Source organism: Mesitornis unicolor, unplaced genomic scaffold, assembly GCF_000695765.1.
Source record: "Mesitornis unicolor isolate BGI_N332 unplaced genomic scaffold, ASM69576v1 scaffold2924, whole genome shotgun sequence".
Taxonomy (NCBI): domain Eukaryota; kingdom Metazoa; phylum Chordata; class Aves; order Mesitornithiformes; family Mesitornithidae; genus Mesitornis; species Mesitornis unicolor.
Window position 1 is genome coordinate 171,643 of NW_010177885.1, and position 26,732 is coordinate 198,374.

The following is a 26,732-nucleotide window of genomic DNA, read 5'->3' on the forward strand; positions in this document are numbered from 1 at the left end:
GCCACTGAACGGCTTTAATTACAGGCCTTTCCGATGAAGTTGCAAAAGTCACAATGTTTTATGGGAGCAATTCAGTATTTCTTTCGATGCAGCTGCAGCAACATAAGCACCATTTCAAGTAAAGACTCGTCAAGTCAAAGAGCAATAATTCCCAGCACGATGCTGCAAAACCAGTATGTACCTGCTTCGTCGGTAGTGATGGTGAGCTCATTGCTGGCCTCACTCTTGCCGATGCGATTCTTGGCGTACATGCGAATGTTGTAAGTCGAAGAAGGGTGGAGGTCAATGATAGTGGCTTGGTTCAGCTGAGGAGAAACATCTTTGGTTCTCTGAACAGAATCCCAAGAGTCTATTTAATAAGAGATTAAAATAAAACAGACAAATAAAAGATGATGTTAATGTCACTAACATAAGTGTGCAGTTAAACCATCTCAGCCCTGGGGTCACCAGCAAATATGAGGAAATAGCTACTCCTTTGCCCTTTTTTGAGGGAGTGGTGAGAGCAGCAAAGATCCCCCAGCTTTGTGTGCCTGCCTGTGTGTGTACATAGTGGCTTTTTACCATTGTTGCATTCGAACAACTATGAAAAAGATGAGAGCTGCTGCCCCACAGGAGTCCTCACTCCGAGAGAAGGTTGATTGTGCTCCAAAAAGGGGTGACAGGGAGTTAATGAAGAGGAATGGAGGGCTTTTAGACTAGCAGAGATCAGGCAGAAAGAGTGATCCCAGACTGCAGAAGCTCAGACCATAGATGAACAGTGAGCACAAGCTTGGAGAATTTAGACATGGGGCTCAGCACCATCCAGGACAGATGCTATTTCCCTGAGTTATGTTAGGCTACAGGAGCAATTTAATACAAGGTGAATGTAGAACCCTCTTAGCTGTTTGCATGTATCTGTAAAAGGAAGAGTACATTGTTATTATTCATGCTTACTATTCATCTATCTGTTGTGTTTTTAATAAGTTCTCCAGACATATAATAGGAAAAAGGATGGAAATTGGCTAAACACAATAACCCCTCCTTTCCATCCAAGCATTCAATTGCTTCAAACAAAATAATATAATCTATCAGTTTAAAGCATCTTGGTGTCTTTTGCGAGTTGCCATCCTTCATTTCTTTCTTACTGCAGGCAATGTTCCTCCTTTAACCTCTGCAGCATCCTATGGGGGATGTCACTGGAGGCTCTACAGGAGTGTTTTACAGTATGGGCCACTGTAAGCAGGATTGCAGAAAGCTCAGCAGATAAGAAACATTAGTTTAAAAATAGAAAGCTTCCTCAGATACAAAATATTTGCACATACTGTGTAAATTCTTTTATATGAGCTTGCTAAAAGATACACAAGTTGTCACAATGGCATCTGCAGCTTGGCTGATTACAGAGACTGTTGTCCGTGAGGCTTTTTTTACCCAGAAAACATTTAGGAATCAGACATTTAAGTGCTAAACAAATTCACTTGAATATATTTTTCCTTGGTAACTGAGTTTGTCACAGCTTCCTCTGAAGAATACTTTCAGAAATTCTAAAGGAGTTATCTGCAGGGAATGCAACTATAATGTGCTTTCAATCTGCTACAACTTCTCAGAATTTCTTAAATTTACAGAATTTTAACCAGCAGTTACACTCCATTGTATTAAATGTTATACAAGCACAGAAGGAGATTCTGTCTCTTCCAGTTTACCATGCCATCAGGAAAGGAATTAAAAAAAAAAACCAACTGAAGAGTTGTTTGGTATGAAGATTGTGTTAAATTTTACCTGATGAGGAAAAAAAATTATTTTCATCTAGCTCCTATACTTTCAAATTGCTAAGGTTTTTACTTGGTTGTTTGAAATACTGATCTCTGGGTGGCAGGACTCTGTAGTACATAGTAACTGCTGAAATAAAATATACATATTTGAAAAATACTTGTGACTCTTAGTAGATTGAGTCATGATATACCATGGAGAAAGAGAGAGCCAAAAACTCACAAACTTCTGTTTTTCTAATTGTAGGTTTCCAGTATTTATCTATGCATGGACTTCAGGAGTTTATTTTGATACATGTATCCCCTTTTTCAAGGGGAAAACAAACCAACAAAAGCAATCCTTCCAAACTGATTCCAACCAAAGAGATATTAATAAATTTCTCTCCTAAGCTGTTTTCAGTTTTGAAAAATTTATATGTTTATAAGAAAAAAAGAAAGAAAAAAAAGTTAATTTTGGTTTCTTCTGACAAAGCCTAAAGATGTTTTTCTCATGTCCACGTGGTAAGTATTTTAGTGAGGTATTAAGTGTTGGCTCTTCTGGTTTTTATTGTTGTACCAGACAGCTCTAAAATCTACTTACCTGAAAAGACTGAAAAAGCACAGAAAAAAAGCAGCAATGGGCTAGCAAAAAATAAATAAAGAAAAGAAAAGAAAAGAAAAGAAAAGAAAAGAAAAGAAAAGAAAAGAAAAGAAAAGAAAAGAAAAGAAAGCGTGAAATTTTTAACATATTCTTTATTCCACTCCTAAAATGTTACACGCAGGCACTTCTCAGTGTTTTATAAAATGCACGCTGACACAACGATGTATAAAAATTTATATTTTTATGAAAACCAGCAGCTTTCCACTTGTTCCTAGAATGACGGCCGAAGCTTTGGGGTTACTCCGTGGAGAACAATTTGGGCCCGTTTGGTCTTCTAGGCTCATTTCGGGAAAGTGAGGGGTTCCCCGTTCCCAGGCCCGGGACGGCGCTGCCACCCGGTGGCCGCTGCCGGTACTGCACCCACCTGGCCAGCCCTTTGGCAGGTTTGCGGGGTGGGAGGGAAACCTTTCAGGTCTGTGAAGGCATTTGCGTCCTGAAGGATGCTCAGTTCACAGGTGAGCACAAGAAAGCCCAAGGCACAGTCCTCTCCCTTCAGATCAGGGGTTAAGCAGAACTGAAGTTCAGTTTGCCCCTTAAACTCTAATAACACCTAAAACAAAAAAAAGGATGAGGAGAGAGGCACAAAGGAGGACCCACATACCTCTTCTGGTCTTTAAACCTTTTGATACACCTCTGATGGAAAAGCCTGATGGCTGGTTTCAATGATGGGCCAGGCCTGAGTGCCACAGGTGCACTTTTGTACAGACAAGCATTGTATCCAAGTACTGAAACAGCCTGAACTGCTGAGCTTCCACTATTCATATTGCTCCTGCATGGCCACTGGACACTACAGGTGCCGCCTACCCATGTGACAGGCAACTCCATGCTCCTTCTAGAGGTTAACTAATGGGTCTTTTCTGTCTGATGGCCTGGCAGGGGTAGACAGGATACATGATGGCAGCACTGTGTAGTAGAGTACATGGATGATATGTCACTTGCACGTTTTCTGAAACGGAAAAGTTCTGTGGTTTTCCTTCATAAAAAGCATCCCGCTGTAAACCCATTTCTGAGTCCCCCAGGCAAGCAAGATAGGTGGAAAATTCTCACTAAACACAACTGTGCTGTTTACAGCTTTACTTGGGTCTTGGCAGAATGTTCTCTGGAACATCCATCTGGACTGTGAATGTTTTACCCAAGTTTTCTTCTGTTCCTTTAATATCTGGAAACTTAATTCCCTCATCTTTGTTTCCCTCAACTACCCTGTGCAAGTTCTTCCGTAACCATCTTTCGTGTTTCATCTTCTTGACGATTTAATTAATGACAAAATATTTGTGCAAGAATTCAAAAACCTGATCCTGAACCTGTAGTTTCTCCAAACATTCAGCCTCAAATTCTATAGAATGACATTTCTGCTCCTTGCAGTGAGATGAAGATAATGTGCTTTTTTTAGGACATGACCTCCAGTATTTATCTTCATATACAGACAAAAAAATACTTTCTCCAACACCTGTTCTGCCACCCACTATTTTTAATTTCTCTCAGTCTTTTAACTTTTATCACTGTGTTGTGTCTTGATGCTTTCATCTAATCTGATGGTACTTCATTTGCTGTCTTGCTATTGATTTATCATCCTGTATTACAGAGACATAATTTTGCAATGCAAGTTTCGAGTGATTACCACTTAATCTTTGTCTACATTCTGCATTATCACTTGAAAACACTGAACTAAATCTAACAAATATGTTTTAGATCTCTGAAGTCCCTTTCCACTACTCCTTCAATCAAAGGAAAGCAGCTCAATCTTCCTAGACAGGCTTATTTTGAGTTACATGATTCAGAAATACAAGTGATATTTTTAGGGCAAGAAAGGAGCCTATCAGGCAAGAACAACTTTCAAAAACTGTCCTAAAGTAAGCGGGTGGTTGGAAAGAATGGAAAAGAATCAAAAAGAAGACGAAGTCCAGACACTTTTAGATATAAAATTTAGGTATCTATTGAGGGAAACCTCAATCCATCCCACTCCTACCAGTTTGATGCCAGTGCCAGAAATAGATGTCCAGAGCCTGGAGAAGGATCATGGGTCATCAGGAGAGCACCTGAAGAGTGACACAAAGGAATTCCAGCCACTCCAGCCAGTCAGTCAGCTTCACTGGGGGCCCAACTTAAATGCATCTGTGCAAACGCATGTAGCACGGGGAATAAACAAGAGTAGTTAGAGATGTACACACACCTGCAGGGCTATGATCTTATTGACATGACGGAGATGTGGTGGGATGGCTCCAGTGACTGGAGTGTTGGAATGGAAGCATACAGGCTCTTTAAGAAGGAGCTGAGGAGGGGGTGTTACCCTATGTCAATGACCAGCTGGAGTCCATGGAGATTTGCCCGGGGGTGGATGAGGAGTCAACTGAGAGCTTATGGATCAGGGTTAAAGGGAAGGCAGGGACAGGGGACATTATAGTGGGGCTCTGCTACAGGCAACCCAACCAGGAAGGCTGAGCAGATGAGGCCTTCTATAGACAGATAGAAGCAGCTTCATGTTCATAAGCCCTTGTCCTCATGGGGGAATTTCAACTATCCAAGTGCATGGTCTTACACATGGGTTGGGGAAATCCAAAGCACAGATACAGACTGGGCAGGGAATAGATTGAGAGCAGCTCTGAGAATAAGGACTTGGGGGTGTTAGTTGATGAGAAGCTCAACATGACCTGACAATGCATGCTTGCAGCCCAGAAGGCCAACCTCATCCTGGGCTGCATCAAAAGAAGTGTGACCAGTAGAGTGAGGGGAGGTGATTCTGCCCCTCTACTCTGTGCCTGTGAGATCCCACATGGTGTACTGCATCCAGTTCTGTGGCCCCAAACGTAAGAATGACATGGACCTGTTGTAGAGAGTCCAGAGGAGGGCCGTGGATATGATCAAGGGGCTGGAGGACTTCCCTATGAGGACAGGCTGAGAGAGTTGGGGTGGTTTAGTATGGAGAAGAGAAGGCTCTAGATCTTAGATCTAGATCTTAGAGCAGCCTTCCAGCACTTAAAGGGGGCTTACAGGAAAGGCGGAGAGGGACTCTTTATTAGGAGGCATAGTGATAGGATGAGGGGTAGCAGCTTTAAACTGAAAGAGGGTAGATTTAGATTAGAAGATCTTTAATGTGAGGGTGGTGAGACATGGGAACAAGTTGCCCAGAGAAGCTGCAGATGTTCTCTCCTTGGAAGTGTTGAAGGCCAGGTTGGATGGGACTTTGAGCAACCTGGTCTGGTGAGAAGTGTCCCTGTTCATGGCAGATTATCATCAAGGTCCATTCCAATCCAAACCATTCTATGATTCTATACACATCCCTTGAAGACATCTTTGCCCAGTCTGCATCTCCAAAGCTGTGATTCCTGACCAGTGCCTCAGTGGGGAATTATTACTTGTAATCTTTCAGGTACCATGCTCATCTGTACATTGTCAATTTAATTTACAAAGCCAATGCAAAACCAGTGACAGATGATTTAACACTCCTGAAAATATTTTATCTAGTAATAAAAACATTCTGCTATTTTTGCCTAAGTAAGTAAAGCACAAGGGAAATCTACAATGTAGACGAATGGAAAATAGTAAAGATGGGTATATTTTTGAAAAAAAAATAGTTAATTTTATAATTTTAAAAACAAGTACACTTTTACATCTCAGAACTAAAGGGAGAAAATTATAAATGTACTTTAGTTGCTTTGATAAACGAATGTTTCACTGATAACCACACATAGAATGTTCATATTAGTGTACTACTATAACATAAACCAGTACAATATAATTTCTCAGTGTCTTTTTAATCGTGCTTAAAATATGGTAACATTGTTCCATAGCAATTTCTTATCTAGTCTCTTCTGAAAGCCTAACTCAGGGACAGTGCTTATCACTGTACCTAATTTTAAGTATTCTCTCACATCACAAATATAGTTCCAAGGACCTTGACCATTTTTAGATTTCACTAGACAGTCAACATTTTTGGGCTTAATACGTAACATAACAGGAATATTTTCCTGGCTTAGGGGGTTTTATTTTTTAAAAACTATTTCTCTCATTCATCTTATTAGATGCTCATTGATGTGACTATACGGTGACCTAGAAGAAAGGTGTCTGCTTACATTGGCCTGCTAATATGTAGCCCCCTTCTTCTGAGTCTTATCTTTCTGAGTCTTATTCTTCTGAGTATTTATATTTAGAGGATGTTACTGAAAACTCTGCATGGTGCTTTGGCAAACTACCATACAGCTTTCTTGATTCAGAAATTCTCATAAGTACCCTTTTTCACTGCTACCTTTCCAGGGAAGGTGCCATGTATTTGTGTATCTATTGAAAATAACTTCTAAAAATCAGCACAGCAAGAAAAGATAATTTGTAAAGGGAGGTTTTTTTCTATAGGGAAAAATAGAAAATGAAAAGAAAAAAAAGGAGAACAGATAAAAAAGGGACCAAGAATCAGCTAGCAAAATCATGACAGTAGCTCTCACCTAGAATGGCTTGTTTTACAACAGAATTTGTCCCTCTTATGTGTAGGTTTCTCTGGTAAGAGGGAAAAACTAGCAATTGCTAACCTTAATGTCCTTATCTCAGTAAAAAAGACAACAAATGAAGATAAATTTTAATGTGGAAGATTAAATAAACCATGGTAAAAGTTTCCATCAGGCAGTTTCAATTTTTGAATTATATTTTACAATACAAATTCAGTGATGAATGACTAGCTATGAGGATTACTTCATAGGAAGAGTATTTCTTACCCGACTTGTTCTTGCACTCGATATCATAGCCAGTGATTGGACTGTTTCCATCAAATCCCATGGTCCATCTGAGGGCAATACTGCGTGCTCTCACTTCTCGGATTTCTATTTCAGGAGGGTCGGGGGGCTCTGAGTAAACACATACACATAGTTTTAGTCAGAAGAAAGCCTGTGTTTGCAACAAGATAGCATTAATGAGCATGGCACTGGCATAGCTTTCTGATGGTAAGCTCTCATGGCGTCTTCTCAGGTCACTCATTAGTACCCTAAGCCAGTTAATCATCTGCTGAAGAATCCTCAACAGACTGAGGAAAAGTCACTTTTCAACTACGAGTCACTGATGTAATCTTGAATACTGACTTCCATTAAACCTTCTTTTATGCAACATAGAGTTGCATTTCCTTAAAAGCACTCTAGATTGAACTACTCATGCCAGAAAAGATTTTTGCCTTGAACACACGTTTCCTGATACCTCTAGAGTTTTTACACAAAAGGTGGTGGTAGAAATATGAATACTAATATTAAAAGTGCTAAATTTGGTGGGGGGAGGAAGTAAATTTCTATCTCTTTGAGTATATTTAGAAGTCTTCATTTAATAAAATAATAATTTGATAACAGTTTAAAATCACACTAAAGATTCTTTCTGCCTCTAGAGTTAAGGATGTAAATAAATAGCATTTATACCCATCCTAATGCCGTTTTAAGTCATCAAGGCAGTTTAAATGAGCAGTGCTGTAACTGAGAACCTGTCCCTAAACTGCACCCAAATTTTTCGACATGGCTGCCTTAGGCATTCACTGACATCTGCAGTTACTTGACATCTAGAATAAGGACAAATAAATTTGCAAGTCCTAGAAATTTGTTGTGTGCATGCTCAAAGGCATACAAGCACAGGAACAAGCATGGCACAGAAATAAGCAGTGGCCAGTGGCTGAGTCCTGCCTGTGCTCTGCATCTCAGATGCTGTCACCTCAGCCACCCCAGGACTTGCTGCCATCTGCCTGAGTGAAACCCTGCAGGAGGGGAACCCCAGCCCCAGGCAACACAGATTCCTGGAGTTTGCATTGTGTAAACTGATTACAATTTATTTTGGGAGATTAAACTTGAAATATTTTATTTAAAGATTCACATATATCTTTATTTTTTATTTCTCTAAAGTCAGATAGCTTTTGCTTTAGTTAAGACTTGGGTTTTAAGCACATCTGTTCTTTAAAAACGAATGCAACCATCTCCTCTTCCTCCAAAGAGTAAGCCATATCCACTGTCCCTACTGAAGATGTTAGTTTTAAGTGTCTTTAGCAGATTGTCAACTAGTGTATTTAAGAAAAACACAGATCTAGAAAGACTCAAGCTTATGCTTTATTTTGATTTAATCTGTGATGCTAGAAAATGAGAGACTGAGCATCTTAATGTGGCTCCTCATTTCTTTGACAATGAGGAATACATTTAATTAGGAAACAGAGCCTCCACCCCCCAACAGATTTCTGAGGACAACATACACTTACTGTACTACAATAGCTGTGTTTTTTTCCTTATGTTGTCCTCTTCCTACCTTGCACAGTGAGCTGAATTATTCCACGATCCTCCCCATAAGAATTGATGGCATGGCAGGAAAAAAAGCCAGAATCTTCACGCACGGTTGGCAGAATCTATAGGTGGTTTGAAAAGAAGTGATTGATTGAACAGCACGCACAGAAAATAAACCAACAGCTTTTCTGTATGGTGCAAGAAAAATTGTACAAACTGTTTTACTTGGCAGAAATAAATAGATATTGCATGTTATACACATACATACATATGCATACTGAAGTGAACAAAATACTGAGACTTGTCAAGGCTAGCAACACCTGTGCTGAGGAAGCAGGCTATCAGCTCAACATGTGTAGTCAGGAGTTGGAGCACCACCTATTCCTGTAGCTTCTCATTAAGAGTCCTGTTTCCAGTTACTCATGAGATTGCCAAGTATTTAACAGTTGGCTGAAATATTCCATACACAATGGTACTTCCTGCTGCCTTGATATTTTTCCAGTTATTTCTGAAAATAACTCAAGTAGCTGAAGTTTGTGTGGAGGAAATAAAGATTCTAACACTGGTGGTGAAACCTGTAGTATTCAGCATGGTGCCTCATGATAAAATTTTCGGTGGTTTTTCTTTTCAATTTGTTATTTAATAACATAGAAAGTTATGAGTAGTGTTTATGTATATTATCATAATGGTATTTTTTCTACAGGACCACTGCTTCATTCAATGTACAATAGGGAGAGAATTTTTTAAAGGAGCAGATATGTCAAATGCCATTTTCTTCTCATCATTCAGTGTGCTGCTCCACACTTTATTTATGGCACACAGTTCAAACTGTGCCCTGAAGACAGACTTTTTCTGTCTTCTTTTTTTCTTTCATTTTTTCATAGTCTTTTCTGTGGTATTCACCTATGCAACATCCATTTCAGAAACATGAGTGAAATTGTTTTCATAAACTCTGACATAATGAAGAGTATTATCACCATTTCACATGGGGAATTAAGGACCCAGATATATGATAATGTTTGTGGCTTCTTGACAAGTTACCACGTATTAGCTGAGCCATGGTAACTCTATGTGCTCTTTATTCCTTAGCAAAACCAAGGTAATACGAGTACAACTCTAATTCACCATTGGTTAAGATAAATGTATTAATTTCCTACTTGCTATAAGGATATTAGAGAGTTATCATCTGAGATGTGGTAACTTGTCAAGCTATGTTAAGTAGCACATGTGGCTGAGATTTAAGATAGGAAAACAAAATTTTTCAGAGCCAAATTTGATACATCTAGGGCCTTCTTTTCCTCCCTCAGAGTCCTTAGCAATAAATAGCATTTCATGTGTTCATAACAGCTTCCATTGAGTTAAGCTGCAGCTATGAGGGCTTAGTACTTCTGCAAATCAGACCCCAAGGGCTCAAGGCAAGTACCTAGAAAACAAAGAACACACAATTATTGGCCACCTGTGAAAAGTTTAGTTTCAATGATCAGCCTTGCATCACACAATGTCTCTCATTACTCAACCCTAATTCAACTCCAGAGAAAATCCAAGTCATGCCTGACTGAGGCAGGGGTCCTGCAGAAAAAATAAAGGCTGAGTATAGAACTAGACATCACATAATCATGCATACGTGCAAAAACACTGAGTTAAAAGCTTCAGACACAACTTTAATCTTGACATTTTCTATTTTTGCAGCATTTTATCTCTCAGAAGTCAATGGTTTCATATGTAACATACATATTGATGGAGAACGTCACTACCATACAAAACTGCTTCAGAAGAGAATTCTCCAAGTAGGTCTCCAGCCTTTCAAAAAGAAATATTGTTGTGCATCTAGGCATTATCTTATTAAAGTCAATAAGATAAATGAGGGCAGAGAGGTCTAGAGGTCTATCCTGTAATTAAATATTATTTGTAACACAAATATGCTAATATGAACACAGTCACACGTAGAACTTATTCTTCCTCAAAGAAATCAATGACAAAGCTCCCTCATGGAGAGAAAACCAGATTTTTACTGGATATCATCCAACATAATTTTTGGTTAGAAAAGAAAGAGATATACCTTAAGAATTACACTAGAATATAGACCATCACCTGAGCTAGACAATTATTTCCTTGAGCCTAGTAAAAATGTTTTTAAGAATGTGACTGAAAAATGAAAAATGAAGATTTTTGACTGAGAATCAATATGATGTTTTAAAAATTATTTTAGATTTTGTGAAGACACATGTAAAAATATAAAGGAATGGAGTGATAACATGTTCACATTTGTAAATTTTAAATTTCAGTGTAAAAATCTGTATCTTGGTACATTGAGGGCAATGTCATAGTTTCACTTGTTGCAGATGACACCAGAACAGTAGGAGTTTCCTGTGCTTCTGTGACATCTTGGGGAAACTAAAGTCCCTAAAACAAGGCGACTCATATAGCCCCTCAATCTAACCCAGGTCAGCCACTTAGGAGTTAACAGAGTTCCACATATTGATTTGTCAGGCAAGTTGAGATGCACTTTTCTCACACCACCAGTCAGCTGTCTGTCACAGAAGCAGAAGTGAAGATGCAGACTGTGACTGTTTGCTAGGTGGCTTGGTCACTTTTGCTACTGTGTACAGTAAGTGCAAATACTACTGGCAGTAGTAGACACACTACTTAAGTACCTTTTCCTTCCAACTCACTTTGAATCCAGTGACTAACCTGACTTTGTAAAATGGTCTTACAAGCCCCACAAAGTGAAAGAGAGAGAGAAAAAGTATTTTAAAAAGACAGCATTTTTCTCTCTAAACAGCTAATGATTTTGGTAAAGGTAAGTCTGACACACATCAGAGCTAGGGGTCAGATATTCACTCAGTGCTCATCAGCAATGCACTCAAAACTGAGCTGTGCTGCCCTAGGAAGGACAGGCTAAGGCACAAGCTACATTGTCCTGAGGCAGAAAGGAGGAGGGTGGGTTGAGCCAGACTCGCTCTCTTGTTGCCTCTGGAGCATGGGAAGATGGAGTATGATTTTTCTTGAGGCCGGGATGCAGAGGTTTCCTCTATGTTCTCTTGCTGCCAGCTCTCCAGGGCTGCACCATGGATAGAGTGAGTGATGGGGCTCTGATCTTGTAGGGCAGAGGTAGCTGTGCAACCATACCAAAACCAAATCAAGCAACACTCTCACACATGTAGATGAGTCACGTGCCACTTTATTTTCTTACCTGGAGAGTAGAGATCACTTCATCTCCAACTTCCTTGGTGGAAACAAGATAACGGGACATTTCAGGGTTAATGATTCGGTCTTCCTTTTCCCAGCGGACTATGATGGGTTTCTCTCCATGTGCTGTGCAGCTCATCTCCTTCTTTTGACCTTGTGTTGCCAAGGTGGTATTTGGATAGGAAGTTATCATAGCTGGAACTGAAAACAGGCAAAGCAAAAAAAAAAGATCATTCTTCAGTGAGCTGACCAGTCTGGTGATGCAGGATTGACCCTTCAATCTGGGTCTTATTCAGCTTGTCCATATTTGACCAGATGGCCAAAAATGTGAGAAATTATTTTACTTTCATTTCTGTGTAAGAGAATCTTCTTAAGATTGAAGACGAGTATCAAAGGGACCTTAGAGAGAAGCCAGTCCTGGACAGTGGGGTTGTAAAGACAAGAAGATGTGAATCCAAAGGAAGACTGGCTCTATTTGTTTTGATGCTCATAGGACAACTTGTAACATAATTAAAATATTCACAGAACATAAAGTTACTGTAAGTAATCAGCATTCAGATATGGGGCCAATAAAGAACTGATAAAAATTTCTTATGCTTCTGATGGGCTACTGTTTTATTTGCTGACAGATATATGCTCTACCATTCTGTATGACTGTAATGACCTATCAAAATGAGGGCTCAGTTAAACTAAGAGCTGTACAAAATGAAAATAAATGTTCTGCACCAAAGAGCTTACAGTCCATGTGTGTGCTGAGTGCATAGTTAAACTGCATTGAACTGAAAGTATAATTAAACTGTCAATAAATGTAGCTTGATTTGTGTTTTTATTGTATTTAGAAGGTATATGCAGAATAGTTTGTATATAATTGTCAACTTCATTAATCATTTAGGACTCCACAAAAATTTAATGTTGAAAAAAATAGTCTCTTGATACCAAGAATAAACCTCTATTTTCACATTTTTTAATAAAAAAATTTCTGGAAATATGAAGAAAAAGTCCTCAGTGTTATTTATAGCAACTCCTTAAAACTTGGCATTTTTGAGATGTAATGGTCTCTTTAGTGTCTTCAGTTGCCTGTCTTTTCATTCCCATGATTTGTCCACCAATAAATAGCATCTGGGCAGTAGTGAGTAGCAAGGATCAAAGTCCATGATTCTGTCTTTCAGTTCTGGCAGCTTCCCAGCTTGGGTGAAGCCGGAAAGTGCTGAACAGCATACAGAACCATTCTCTTCTGAATGAACCTTTCCACTCCTTTTAAAGCGTATGAGGTGGCAGTAAAGAGTTCCTTCTCTAAGCTCTTGCACTCTAGAGTTGCCTCCTGCAATAGCCCAGCTCTCCTTGTTTTCATGCATGAACACTTCCCTTTTCTTAACAGACCAACTCATGCGTTCCATCTGAACTTCCCTGGGTCTGTATTTTTAGAAGATGATAGCGGCACAGGACATGATTTGAGGCCTTCCCAGTCTTTCCCGCTGCATAAATTACATCTATTACTACCAGACTGCAAAATAAATAAATAAATAAATAAATCCATCCTTATTTATATGAATTACTATAATTGCTATTCTGAAATGTTAATGCTTGGTGGCATGACCTTTTCACATGCCACAGCTGTTGATGCATGTATATGACAATATGTCAGGATGCAGCCCTTTCTGTTCAAAGGCTTCCTGAACCAAAACAAACCGATTTTAAAATTAACAGGGCTGTGGAGCTGTGGATTAGAGTCATGAATGGGATCTAATTACAGGAAGAACTCTCTAAGAAAGGTCGTGTGTGAGACATGAGGCTCTTGAGGCACTGATATGCATTAGTGATGAAGTACATCTTGTTTAACTGTTTGGATATTAGGTACCAATTAGTTTTTTCAAAGAGAAGCATTTAAAGAGAAGAAATTATGAATAACTAAAATACAAAACTAGGATTAGTCTGATTCCATCTTCCCGAGAATGAAAATAGATTCAGTTTTATCTAGCATCGGTCTGATGCTAGATCTACCCACAAGGAGGCTTTTTTCAGAAAGTCACTTTTTGTGGTCATCTCCTAGTTGCTTCCAAATACAGAAGCTAGTGTATGAGGACTACACTGCTGCAGGCCTGTGGGCCATGTATGCACAGGTGTGTAGTTTAACATATCTGCCCTCATCTGCAACACCTGAAATAAGCCAATATATCCTTTTATGCACTTCATTCATCAACAAGAGACCCAATTCAAAAGATTGGCAGTTTATTATGGAGTCCACATTACCATCATTAACTTGTGCCACCACCTTCCATAATCTCCCAAGCCTTCCACATGTCCCTTCCTTTCCTCATTTGCCACACCTCTCCACATCTCTCTTATTTTTCCTCAATGCAACACATTCTAGTCCCCTTTACCTCTCCCTCTCTTCTTCCTGCTGCAACCAGCTCAGGTTCTCACATGTTCCCTAACCCCTACAGCAATGTTTTCCTCTTCCAACCTCATCCTCTTCCCTGATCAAATTCTACCAGCCTCCCAAGTCACCTAAATGATTTTCTTTACAGCTGCAGTCCTCCTTCCCATCAGTCTCTCCTGCTCTGATTTCCCTGTCACCCTCTGGAGATGGAGGGAGCATGTGCCTAGCCCACCCAGGAGCTGAGGGGTGGGGTGTGCCTCCTCACATGACACCTGAGCATCCAGTGTGCCTGTGCCCACAGGCAGGAAAGATCAGCATTTGGACAAGTGTACACCCACAGAAAACTGGATGTTTGGATTTGGATTTAAATCCCACAGACCTCGGGGAGACTGTCCCAGAGACTCTTTCATACCTTCAGGTCTCCTAAACTGTTGTCTTTCAAGACTTTCCTGATCAGTGACAGTGTCAAACCAAACACTGTGACCATCTTACTTTCTTTTTGAAAAACAGAAGAAAACATCTGAAGCTTAATTTTTTTCCCCAACAAACTTTCTTAATAAGAACAGCAGAAAAACATGCAAAGAAAGATGACTTTATTCCTCAGATACAGCTTTATCCCTACTTATCCTTCCCTTCCTCTCACATAATCTTCCACGCTGATTCCTTATTGCCATAGCAATGCCTCACAGCTAAATATTTCCCCTTCCTCCAAAGCTGATTTTTTACTCTTCACAATTTATCTCCAATGATCCTGAACCATAAGCTCTTCTTTTTATCTTCCTCTGTGTCAGAAGATTTCTGGTAACAAAGGCACATTCCCAAGGATATTTTAGGCAATGTATTTCTTCATCCTCCAAATATCTTTAATCAAATTACTGATGCAAATAACTGAGATAAATATGCTGGCTCTTTACTGACAAAATAATCTAGGAAACTGTAAATAAGCAAACTAAATCTGTAGTATATATGCATGAGATATTCTCTTAGGATGTTTTAAAAAAAAAGTGAAGGCATTTAGAAATATATCAAGATGATTCAGTTGCCATATTAAGTGTGTGTACCCTTGATATCCCTTCAAATAAACATTATGTACACACACATATAATGATATGAATTTATATAATTTAGACAACTTTGGAAGGGACAAGCATATTGCTGTGCATGTTCAAGGAACGCATAGTGTCATGTTTCGTGATTTTGGAATAGACTTTCCTGTGGGACAAATTAATACAAATCTCATCTGGAGTTCTCCACATCTTTCTCTGAAGCATGTCATGTGGTGCTGGCCATTGTTAAAGGTCTATTGGACAAAATTGGACAGTTTATAGATTATAGAGATATCATACAGATATAGACTAAACTTTATTGATTATGATGATTTCCATATTTAAGGTATGCATATTGCTGCCAGCAGCATTAATCTAGGAGGTGCCTCCATTATACCTGGGCTTCCATCTGGAAAGCTGATTTATTTATTCCTTTTTCCAGATCTTCCCCTTTCTTTGTGGAAACCCAGTAACAAGTAACCTTATTGCTTTACACTACTAACATAATCAAAAATAAAAGTGAAAAATTCAGTAGTCAAGCTTATTCTTAAAAATCCTGGCTTAGACAAAACAAGAACCTTTGGTCCCACTCTGAAGAAAACCTAATCTGGACCTTTCCTGAGATTCAGTAAAAAAAAAAAATACTTAATGTGACTATCTTTTCTCGGCTACTGCTAAGTATTTCATCAAGAACAGAATGCAAATAAAAATGAAAACATTTAATTACCTTGGCAAAGACAAGTCTCATTAACCAGAATAAGGAAGCTATAGTAAATTAGGGGAAACTTGAGCAAAGTAACAGAAATGTTTGAGTTCTTTTAGAATAAGGCTTCACAAATTACTAGAAAAACTGAAATTTACATTCAATTTAAAAAATATGTAGGGAGCAGGGTGCTGAAATAACTATTCTTTCTCTCTGTTAGCTCATAGATGGAAATAGCTGTGTGGGAAAAAATCCAATTAAAAGGTTCCCTATCTTTTAGTTTGTACTTAAACATTAAGCATACTTGTAATATCTTTAAATAATTCTAAGACTAACTGAATTTCTCAGTATGTTTAAGAACTATCATTGTCTGTACTCTCGAAATGGCATTTTTCTAGCAGCCTAGCTGTGGTGAGAAGAGAGGAATCCAACACAGCCAACACCATGATCAATGGAGAGATGCCATGTGATACTGCACAATGTGTTTTGAGCTGTACTGAAAGTTAGATTGCTGATCATAGCCAAACATTAATACAAATTCAAGTTGCTCTTGAGAAAGAGAACAGAAAAGATGCCGTAGAGAAGCAAATCTAATTATATAATGGTCTGGAGATAAATGAACGCAGTGAGAATTTGAGAGTGCTTGGTAACAGACGTATCCTGGCCTCTGTCAGGGACGTGACTGTAGCACGTCAATATGTATCACATGTCTCCACCTCTCTTGGTCAGAAGAGTTCTGCCCTAGCAGAGTGTCTTCTCACATAACTTGGCTCTTTCACTGGAGCATGCTTGAACTGGCCAGTCTGGGGCAACGTCTGCCACCAGAGTGGGATTCATCTTGCAAACATCTATGCCAAGCTAGGCATCACAGACTCCCCTAATGAAAAGAAAGATACTTTTAGAGTGCTATTCATCTAGCCAGATGTACTGCGCCTTCAAAAGCCTCTTTATACTGAAGACTCAGGAACCTGAAATGCCTTGCTCAATTGCAGAGAAGTGCAAGCTTATGCTGTAATGAGGGAAGATGAACTCCATCTGTTATTCTTGTACAGCTTCTAGAACAGAAGACTATGGCTCTTCAATGCAGTTTCAGCAATCTTGGATGAAAATAACATCATGAATGAGGATAGGAGTTGTGATAAGAGAAAACTGGTTTAAATTTGAAATGAATTTATATTGAAAAAAATGAATGTATATTGAAAAAAATGAATTTACATTCCAAATTAACATTTAAGCCAAATTCATCACATCCTCTTATGCTGGTCAGCTATACCGAGAATACTCTTCTGTCCAAGACAGATGAGATTTTTCTACCTCCAAAACAAATTTTCACTTCCTCAATCCACTTTTGCTCAGTCAAAGAAAGCCCATGGAAATACATTACTTACAGTTAAGGGAGACTAGATTTCACACTGTAATTAGTTGATTTCTATTTATTAGTTTTTTTTCAAATTTAGTAGACTTTCAGGACTCAGTGAGTACGTTACTAAAATTATTTTCAACTTCAGTTTGCCTTTTCTGATAAGTGAAATTTTTGCTTACTTATGTAGCATCTCTGCAGAACTCAAATAGTGTCCTGAATCTAGCAGAGAATTTTAAATCAACGAGACTGCTCAAATACTTCAATTTAAGCATACAGTTTCTTAGTAAAACTCTGACCTCTCCAGCAGGTGAAAATAATGTTCTTAGACCTCATAATCAAGAGATGCCCAAGACTAGAAAAGAAACTACATGTTTCAAAGGGTGAAATGTATGTTAGCACAAAAATAAGTATTCAATTTTTATTAATGCAAGTTATTTTCATGAAAATAAAGGACATGTAATTAATAACAACTATTTCCTACCAATATTCTACCATTAATGTTGAAAATTAACTTCATATTTGTGACCTACTCATGTTCATTGGTTGTGAACCTCCTCAGTGACGTGATATTTTAGGATAAATATTCTTAAAATTAAATTTCAAATATTTCAATATTTCATGACAGTTGTTTTTGAATGCAATATTTTACTATATTGCTTGGAATTAGTAATGAATTTGTTGTGTAAGCAATACAACTCTCAAGTAGAGATAATACTGGGTGACATATTTAACTGATCATTATGGCATGAACTTGAAATTCAAAAAGCAAATGCTTTGAAATTAATTGCTGCTGAGGTTCCAGGCTAGGTGAAATAATTTCAAACACATAAACCTGAGAAGCTTGAGGGGAGAAGAAAAAATTTGATTAATTAATGTGACAGACTGAATTATTTATTCAGCTTTAGTTTCAGAAGTCTAAAATGTACATGAAATAAATGCAGGAAATGTATTGATAAATAAATTCCTGAAAGTATTATTAAAGTAAAGCAAAACACAGCAATTTATCTTCTACTCCTAACCTCCCTAAAAGGATGACTAGTCATTTTTTTTATGGTTCCATTAATAATTGTTAGATGAATGGATTTCTGGACAATAGGCAAGAGCTTCATAGCAGTTCTATTAGCAAAATAATTTTCTGACAGAACAGTATGAAAAAACAGTGCTGCCATGGAAAAAAAGACTGTCCACAGCAGAAATTGCAACTTTATGTTTCTATTTAGTGTAGAGTGACATCTGTGACAATTATGACATATAAATAATAGAAAGAAAGTAAACATAGTCATAATCAATCCATGTTCCAGCTACCTGTTTGCATTACAAATCCCATATCAAAACAAGGGACTTGGTGTATGCAAAATCTGCATTGTTATAATACTAAGACATCCATACAAGGTAATCTTTGAAAAAAATTCTAAAAAAAATAAAAATAAATCACTCAGTGGGAATAAGTAAGGATCCTGTACATCCTAAAATACCATTTCATGAAGTTACTTTGATTATAACTGTTATTCAAACATGTGTTTCCACACTAGAACAGGCCTTGTTTGATGCTAAGCTTTAATAAGAATGACAATGATGTCTTGAGTACTTGGCAGCTTTGCCAGTGCCTCATGATCTGATTGAATATGTCAGGGTAAAGGCTGTGAACATTTAGGGTTCATATCTTATTCACTCAGATGTGGTTTCAGGTCACATTATAGGAAAAGAAGTTGATTTATTTTGCATGACAACTATGAATTTTAACCAAAAGACACATTAATAAAATAAAAAAGGTCATTTCTCTGAAATCACAAAGGCAATTCTTTCCTCTTCCTGAGGTCTTTTCTTGCATTAGTTTTATGTTTGTACAGTGCAAACTGCTGTCTTCAAATGATACACATGAGACCAGCAGCTGCTTATATTTCTCGGTCTTTCCTTTGACTTTGACATGGTTCTGAAATGAATGTGACTTTCTTTTGCTTTGCCATGCAGCTTCAATTCCCATTTTGTCTAACTGTGCTTCCTAATAACCAAGAGAAAGAAAATGGAAAATGATAAGCTGACAGCTTTGTTCCCTGCAGTCAGTTATAGCAAAACCTGTGGAAATTTGTGACAAACTATGGTAATCCACATGAGGCACTAGAAAATCAGTTTCATCAAAGCTTGGCTAATTGTCAAAACAAAAATAAGTGATCAAAGATCTATAAAAAATTACATTAGCATGTATATAATTGTAATTTATGAAGACTTAGACAAAGGCCACCATCACAATTGTTGAAAAGTATGGATGTCTAATAATTAGTATTAGAAACATGTATCCATTCGGTATAAATTTATTGGGTCAATTTCTATTCTAAATCAGTTATGATCTTTCATCACCCTGTATGAAAGTCAGGCTGCAAAGAGCAGGAGTGTCAAATAGTTAAAACTAGCAGTATATAATTTTAGATAACTCCTCCAATGCTTTGATCTTAAATTGAATTCAGTCTGCCATCAAGATGGCATCAAGTTTTAATGTTAAATGAGAGGGTTACTGCTATCATAATTATAAAATACAGCGCTTTAATTTTCTGTGACTTACTGAATGCAAATCAGTAAAAAACAGACTGTAGAATCACATAGGAGAGTGCTCATTTTCTTACAAGTTGTTATGCTTTAAACTTCCCATTTCTGTCCTTTCATTAAAAATACCCGAACAGTTTACAAGTTAAAAAGAAAAAGAAAAAGGGCAGAAAGTCACTGGAAAACACAAGCTTTAATCAGGATATATTTTATGACCCAGCAGTTCCCATGGGTCTTTTAGTTTTGGAGGCTGTGAAGTGACATGTGTAAATGTCCCTCTCAGGGGAAGAGAAGCAAGCACTAATTGAGGTATTGACGGGTGTAAATGAAGCAGAAACACACTAAGAAACTCTGGCTACAACAAAAATAAGTATTGGTGAGCAGTGCATGCTGGGACATTAATGGTTTTCATTCACTGTTCATTCATGCAAGTAAGTATACTTTTAAGCACGGTGACTTGGGTCTATAACAGCTCAGTTCTGAGCTAAAAAGCCATGAAATACTATCTGCTGATGTATAAGAAAGAGAGCTCTGGTAGAACTAGTCTCGTCTAGCCTTTCAGAGTGAATTATATTTTTATTGTCTATTTAGATGCAGATAGACCAAGAGCATCTGATATTCTGATGACAGGAACAGAACTCAAAATACCTTAAAATAAGCAGTATAACACTTTCTCTGTATTTATGTGGGCATTCTCTATATAAGCACATTAACACAAAGTGAGTATATATATATATTCTGCATATTAATTCTAACAAAAGGGCATTATTGCGCTGTATATATACACAAAAGCATTCACCTGTGCATGAAAGCAGAGCATATTCACAGAACCAGTCAGTGGCATTCATCTCAGCCTAAATTCAGGTGATTAAAAATTAGTCATTCAAGTCTTCAGCTACTCAAATGAGGACTTTTTCTGTAGCAGTCCTTGGGGAGACCTTTCAACAAGACCTTCCAGAGGGTCATTCATCTTGCCTTAAAGATGATGAATGGCTTCTTATTGATGATAAAAGGAGCTCAGAGTGAGCTGCTTAGAATTTTACAACCAACCTTTGAAAGTCTAGCATGAAGTCAAGTGATTTCAGTGCTGGGGGGCCCAATCTTGAATTCTGTGTTCTCTTAAGTCAGATTTAGCATGTCAATAAATGCTACTATCTCAGGAAAGACAGGAAAAGAGATTCAACTGAGAAGAATAAAAATATAACAACAACAATAATAATAATAATCTCTGAAGACATTTATTTTGATGGACATTATTTTAATCTGGTTTCTCTAGTCAAAATTCTAATATTTGCCCCTCGTCACAGAGACCATCTGGGGATGGCTTGGGAATGATATGACCATCTATGGAGTATTAGCTCTGCTTGTTGCTGAAAAATGACAGACTGGATTCCTATCATTTATTTTCCACTACGGAGTCTATTTTCTACTTTTGCTGCTCAGCATACCAGCAGCTCTTTTAAGTTAGTCAGTAAATGGAGAAAATTTCCAGAAGAGCAGGGAACCATCTTAAAGGCTGCATTGTCTAGGAAAAGCTAATAGGTAACATGTGTGCCTGACAAATTTTTTTCATACATGTCTTATGGAAAAAGGGAATTGCTAGTAAAGGAAAATAAAGAGGGCTTAGATAAACACAATATTTCTAAAGTAAATATATTCAATAGAATACTTTTGTGAGTTACATTTACCCATAAATAAGCAGTAGCTCTTGCAGCAGAAAATCAGAAAGGAATATTCTTGCTTATTTTGTTTATATCTAAAATTAGAACCCCCTTAGAGATTTTTCATGCTTTTTACATTCTTTGCCATCATGTCTTTGCAGTGGTTTATCAGATCTAAAGGCTAGGCCTTTTCACTGAGTATTTTGGGTCTATTACACTGAACAATTAATAAAGCTTCCAGACAAAGGTTATGGCTGACAATTTAGCTCCAGTACCCAAATGCCTAAGTCCAGAAGAAGCAGACCTTAATTTCATCCAGGGTTATAGTTATTTTCGCTTATTCAGTGTGGCCAATATGTTCATCCAGCTATGAGCCGGACAATAGCTGAAAAGGACTTTTAAAGCCAAATTTTACACTGCTGTTACTGGTATTGACAGTGTCCTGATATATAACTGGGGTCCTCCTATATAACAGAGGTCAAGGGGTGTGTGTGTGTGTGTGTTTGTGCTTGCATGCATGCATATGCATGCCTGTGTGAGTGAATAAGAGAGGGAAAAACGTTTTCTATGGAGTCAAATAAGGAGAATTATTTTATTAACTGGAAAAAAAGACAGAGGAACTCTCATTGCCCTCTTCCCTTGACCTTCAGCTGTCCTGTGGATTTTTCTTTTCAATACACTCTTAGAAAAATGTTTCTATTTCTCTGGAGACTGTTTTTACCCCTCAGCCAAGGAAAGGCATCGTAAATACTAGTGTTTCAGGCAGGACTAAATTATAGCCATCCATCTCAAGAACAAAGCACATGGCACAGGGCTGCAGGTCACTTTCCTCCACAGTACCTCCCCTCAGCATGAACGTTATAAAGAGTTCAAAGGACTTGGTGCATTTTTTCCTTTAAATTGTGTTTCAGATGAATAGGAACTCCCATTCCCTCTTACACACACACACACACACACACACACAGAACGAACACCCAAAAGCAGAGGCCAAAATGACAGTGGTGATAAAGTAACCACCAGCAAAATAAGAAGAAAGTCATGCTTCTCAGCATGGTTTGACATATTGTATATGATAGATATTGAATATGATGAATGAAGCAGCTAGCTACAAGGGCAATATGAAAATGCTTGCTTGATTCTTTTTAGCCAGATTGTCAAAGGTTTCTTTTTTAATCACATCCTCATATACACATATATGCACATAATCTAGACTTAGATCAAAACTTGTTACCTAAATTATTAAATTAACTTTTAATTTGTAGTCAGCTGTGGCTGGGCTGGTCCCTCAGACCCTGGTTCCTAGGCAATAATTTATCTCTGAAATCTACTTGTGGGGAGACAATGAGTGGAAATTTCTGAATATTTCTAAGCACTTATTTTCAACAGTTGTCTAAGTAAAAATCTAGCATTTTTTTTTCTGTGCACAAAAACATTGGAAATTATAAAGAGATATGAAATCATAGTTTTCAGCAAACCATCATTCATAGTTATAATTTTCCTATGAAATGGAACACTTCTGTTTATTTTATTCGTAAATTAATCAGCTGTTATGCAAGGTTCCCTTCTTGTTAATCTGTCTGTTATGAAACTAGATTCAAAGCACCAAAAACTTTTTAGACAGTAATGCTACTTCATTCACCATAAATCCAGACAGATTTCAAATACTGTCTAAGAGGCAAAAGGCGTTGCTTTCCATTATCAGCTTCACAGGCTCCTCAATTCCTTGCATGACCTAACTAAACAGACACATGGCCAATGGCTTAACCAATTAGATATATATATATATATATGTATGTATTGGAAACCTTCTATTAAGCAATAGTTAGAGCAACCTATAAAGACTGTGATATAAGCACAAAAAATGGTAGTTTGTTTTAAAATTTGGCACAACTGTTTCACCCATTCCAGGAGCTTTCACCAAATGAGATTTCCTAGTTAGAGGTGATATAAAACACTGAAAGAAGGAGAAGAAAAAAATGTCTATTACAGTCTTGAATTTGTCCAAAAATCAGACTTATAAAAGTCTTCAAAATACAAATTCTGTCAGAAAGGAAAAATTTATGAAAATTTATTAAAATGTCTCAAAAATTAACCTTTTATTCAGCCAAATAATACTAATACAATGTGGAGTGCTGGCTTTCCCAGCACGGCCATGATCTTGTGGATGTGATCAACCCAGCGTACGAATAAGGGTCACCTGCAACTTTAAGGAAGATAAGAGCTGGACTCGCTAACCGCAAGTAGGCGTACCATCCATACGTCAGGACGCATGAACAGCGACCAATTAGTTATATGTATTCGCTGCATGCTTTGCTCGTGACTATCTCGTGACTAAAACCGAGATTATAAAAGCTGTGTAACTCTGCTTAATAAAGGAGAACGACCATACTCATATTGAGAATACCTCGTTACTCCGGGTAGTACTACTCCCACTCCCAACAATACAATCACTCAAATTAATGACGCTAAAATCACTCTAAGTGAGGTGGATTTCCTGGTGGTCACCTGAGAATATATTCTTGACTCTTTAATTCATTCAATGAGGAGCTGAAAAAATAGTTTTGCCAAGTAAAATACAATGCACAAGGTTACGGCATTATTGAACCAGAGGCAAAAAATCTCTTATTTACCATGAAGTAAAGTTGTAACTAATTTTTAGTCAGCTTGTAGTTTAATGAATTTCCTCATGGCTGAATGCTTCTAGACTTCCTACTAAAAACAAAATGCATGATTTATGGGCCGGGCACAATCTAGTAGTGTATATCTGTGCTATTTCTCTGAAAATAACTACTCTAACTCATCTTTTTTTTTTTTGGTAACTGCTTGTAATGAAAGATTTATCATATTACCTAAGATCCTGTAAAAAAAAATCCTGAGATTTCATCTTGAGAAGCTCTTATACCTCTGCTCCCTGTTAACTGAAAATCTGACTGTTTTTTGATATTTAGCATGAAAAATCCCCTGCTGTTAAAGAAGTGTTACACTTTTGTCCCATAGTATTTCACTGAGAATTCACAGTTGAAAGATGCTGAAAAATTGCATGACTTTTTCACTTTCCTTACTAGCAAGATAAATTAAAATAATAACCATATCAGCATGATGCCAAACTAATAACTGAATATGAATGTTCTAAAAAGTTAGGTGCTGTCACTGTCAAAGCAGCTGCCACTACAACTCTAAACTGGGACAAAATCTCCAGATTCTCACATCATCTCAACTACTTATGCAAGGAAAAGGGTGATAAAAGCAGATTGCTTCTCCATTCTTATTTATTTTCATTTTTATTCTAGTAAGTGGGTCATTGATGACATCAGGCACTTTCAGGACATCTTGTGGGCAACAGTTTTTTTCCCTGAATTCCTAGGAAAGAAAATGGGCGACTCTTCAACCAGACTGCTTTGTCCAGATCTTTAGATCCAGCAAGGAGTTTGTTCCATCTTTCATTAGTATTGAATCCTGCAACTTGAATGATAGAAGTCTATTTTGAAGATCAAGTATTCAGACTCTACTGGTGGCAAATTTTAAAAATATGTAAGAATTAAAATATATACAGAAAGATATCTTCTCTGGTTTAATCTTATGTGGAGTAAGAAAGAAACTTATTTTAAATGGTAAATTAAAGCACTCAAAATTTCAAGAAAAAACAGTAACTGAAACTTCCAAACAGTCTCCTATTTTGTTGTAATCATATTTGATGATACTTTCTTTAATTACACAAACTTCTTTTTCCCACAAGATAAGGTCTTCTTTAGTACAGAGGATACATGGTGCTCAGGATTTTGCAGCTAGTGAATTATGCTAATTCTCTTATTTATGCCTTATTTTTAATAATGCACTTTGTTAGAAAATAGTAAATTAAATTAAGCAAGAAATAAGACTGCTCTTTTGGCTAGGATGGCTGAAAGTAACATAGGATAGTTTCATTTTACTGTCTTTTCTGTGCCAAAATTAAGGTTTCCTAGAATGTTACTTCCCACCTTCTCTGACAGATGTTATTATGTTCTTTGCTTTATTTCTACATGTTTTGAAAAACTGCTGAACATCCCTGCACACAGGTAAAGTCTACCTAAAAATACACTCTAGATATCTAGACAGTGAATTATTTCTACAGATAACATGGCATATGTTTGCTGTCCTTTGAGGTAGTTACACAGCTAGAGAAGAAAAGATCCAAATTCATATTTAATAAAGGTTTTCCAAGGATAATTTGAAAACTTTATAAAGTTGTGTGGTACTGAAACGTTCTTGTATTTATGCTGTATACTTAACTCATTTGTTCTGTATGAGCAGCATCAACCGAGAGAGAGTCCAGAACTAGTCTTACAACAAGCAATTCATTAGTAAGCTGAACTGTAGTGAACTGTGAAAAAAAAAAATATAAATGCAGTCATATCTGCAGCACTGAAGAAAAGAAAAGCCTTCTCAGCCCTGTGTCAGTTAAATACATTTTTTATACTGCTGCTAACAAATAATAATCCTTTGATTGTCTTTCCAAGAGCTTGCAAAGTTGCTGGCAGCTCCAGCTTCCAGTTTCTATTGTCAGCTCTGCCAGCCTCTCATAAATCTCACCAGTTTCTTACACCTCTCCCTCCACAGATCATGTTTCTTGCCTCAGCTTTTGCCAGAATAAATCCCTATAATGTCACACATTTTTTCCCCCCAAGTTTACCCTCCTGTCTGAGGAGGTCCCTGATGTGCTTTTTAATTAGATGGTGTCCCTTGCAGAGAAAGGGACTTTGAGGCAAACAGGTGAAAAAAAGGTCACTGGTAATTTATTGCATGCATCAGGGCTGAGCTAACTGCTAACTGCAAGACTGTAAATCTGAATAATCAGTTTTGTAAGGAACATTGGAAGATTTGGTACTCCAATTCAGGTGAAAATATAAAGGAATATGAATCATTATCTTAATCTTATTGAAACCTCTCCAGAATTGTAAAAACAGTTCATCTGTCAAGAGTTCCCATGTCATCATTACTGGTAATGAAAGACATAATCCAAAAGCAGTCTCCAAGATGTTTTTATCTTTCATTTTGGTATCACCTAGAACCATAGAGTTGAGAAATATAAACTAAATTGTGGCTTTAGAGACTGGTATTTCAATTTTAAATCTTCTAAAATATTTGCATGTCAGCTATCTTGGACTTGCTTCAGCCAGGCTGGTTGGCTCATATGTATTTTTTATGTAAAGTTGCATCAGCAGCACACAGATTTTGAAATACAATGGTTAGGGAAA

General features: G+C 37.5%; 1 protein-coding gene across 1 annotated transcript in view; it reads right to left on the reverse strand.

Annotated features, from left to right (window-relative positions):
- Nucleotides 1–26,732, reverse strand: part of DSCAM (Down syndrome cell adhesion molecule) — a gene marked incomplete at its 5' end in the record, with an annotated part of 163,232 nt that overhangs the window by 106,457 nt on the left and 30,043 nt on the right. The window contains 4 exons of the mRNA XM_010182256.1: nt 182–349; nt 7,089–7,217; nt 8,641–8,737; nt 11,809–12,005. Of these exons, the coding sequence (XP_010180558.1) occupies nt 182–349; nt 7,089–7,217; nt 8,641–8,737; nt 11,809–12,005 (591 nt within the window). The remainder of the gene's footprint in view (nt 1–181; nt 350–7,088; nt 7,218–8,640; nt 8,738–11,808; nt 12,006–26,732) is intronic.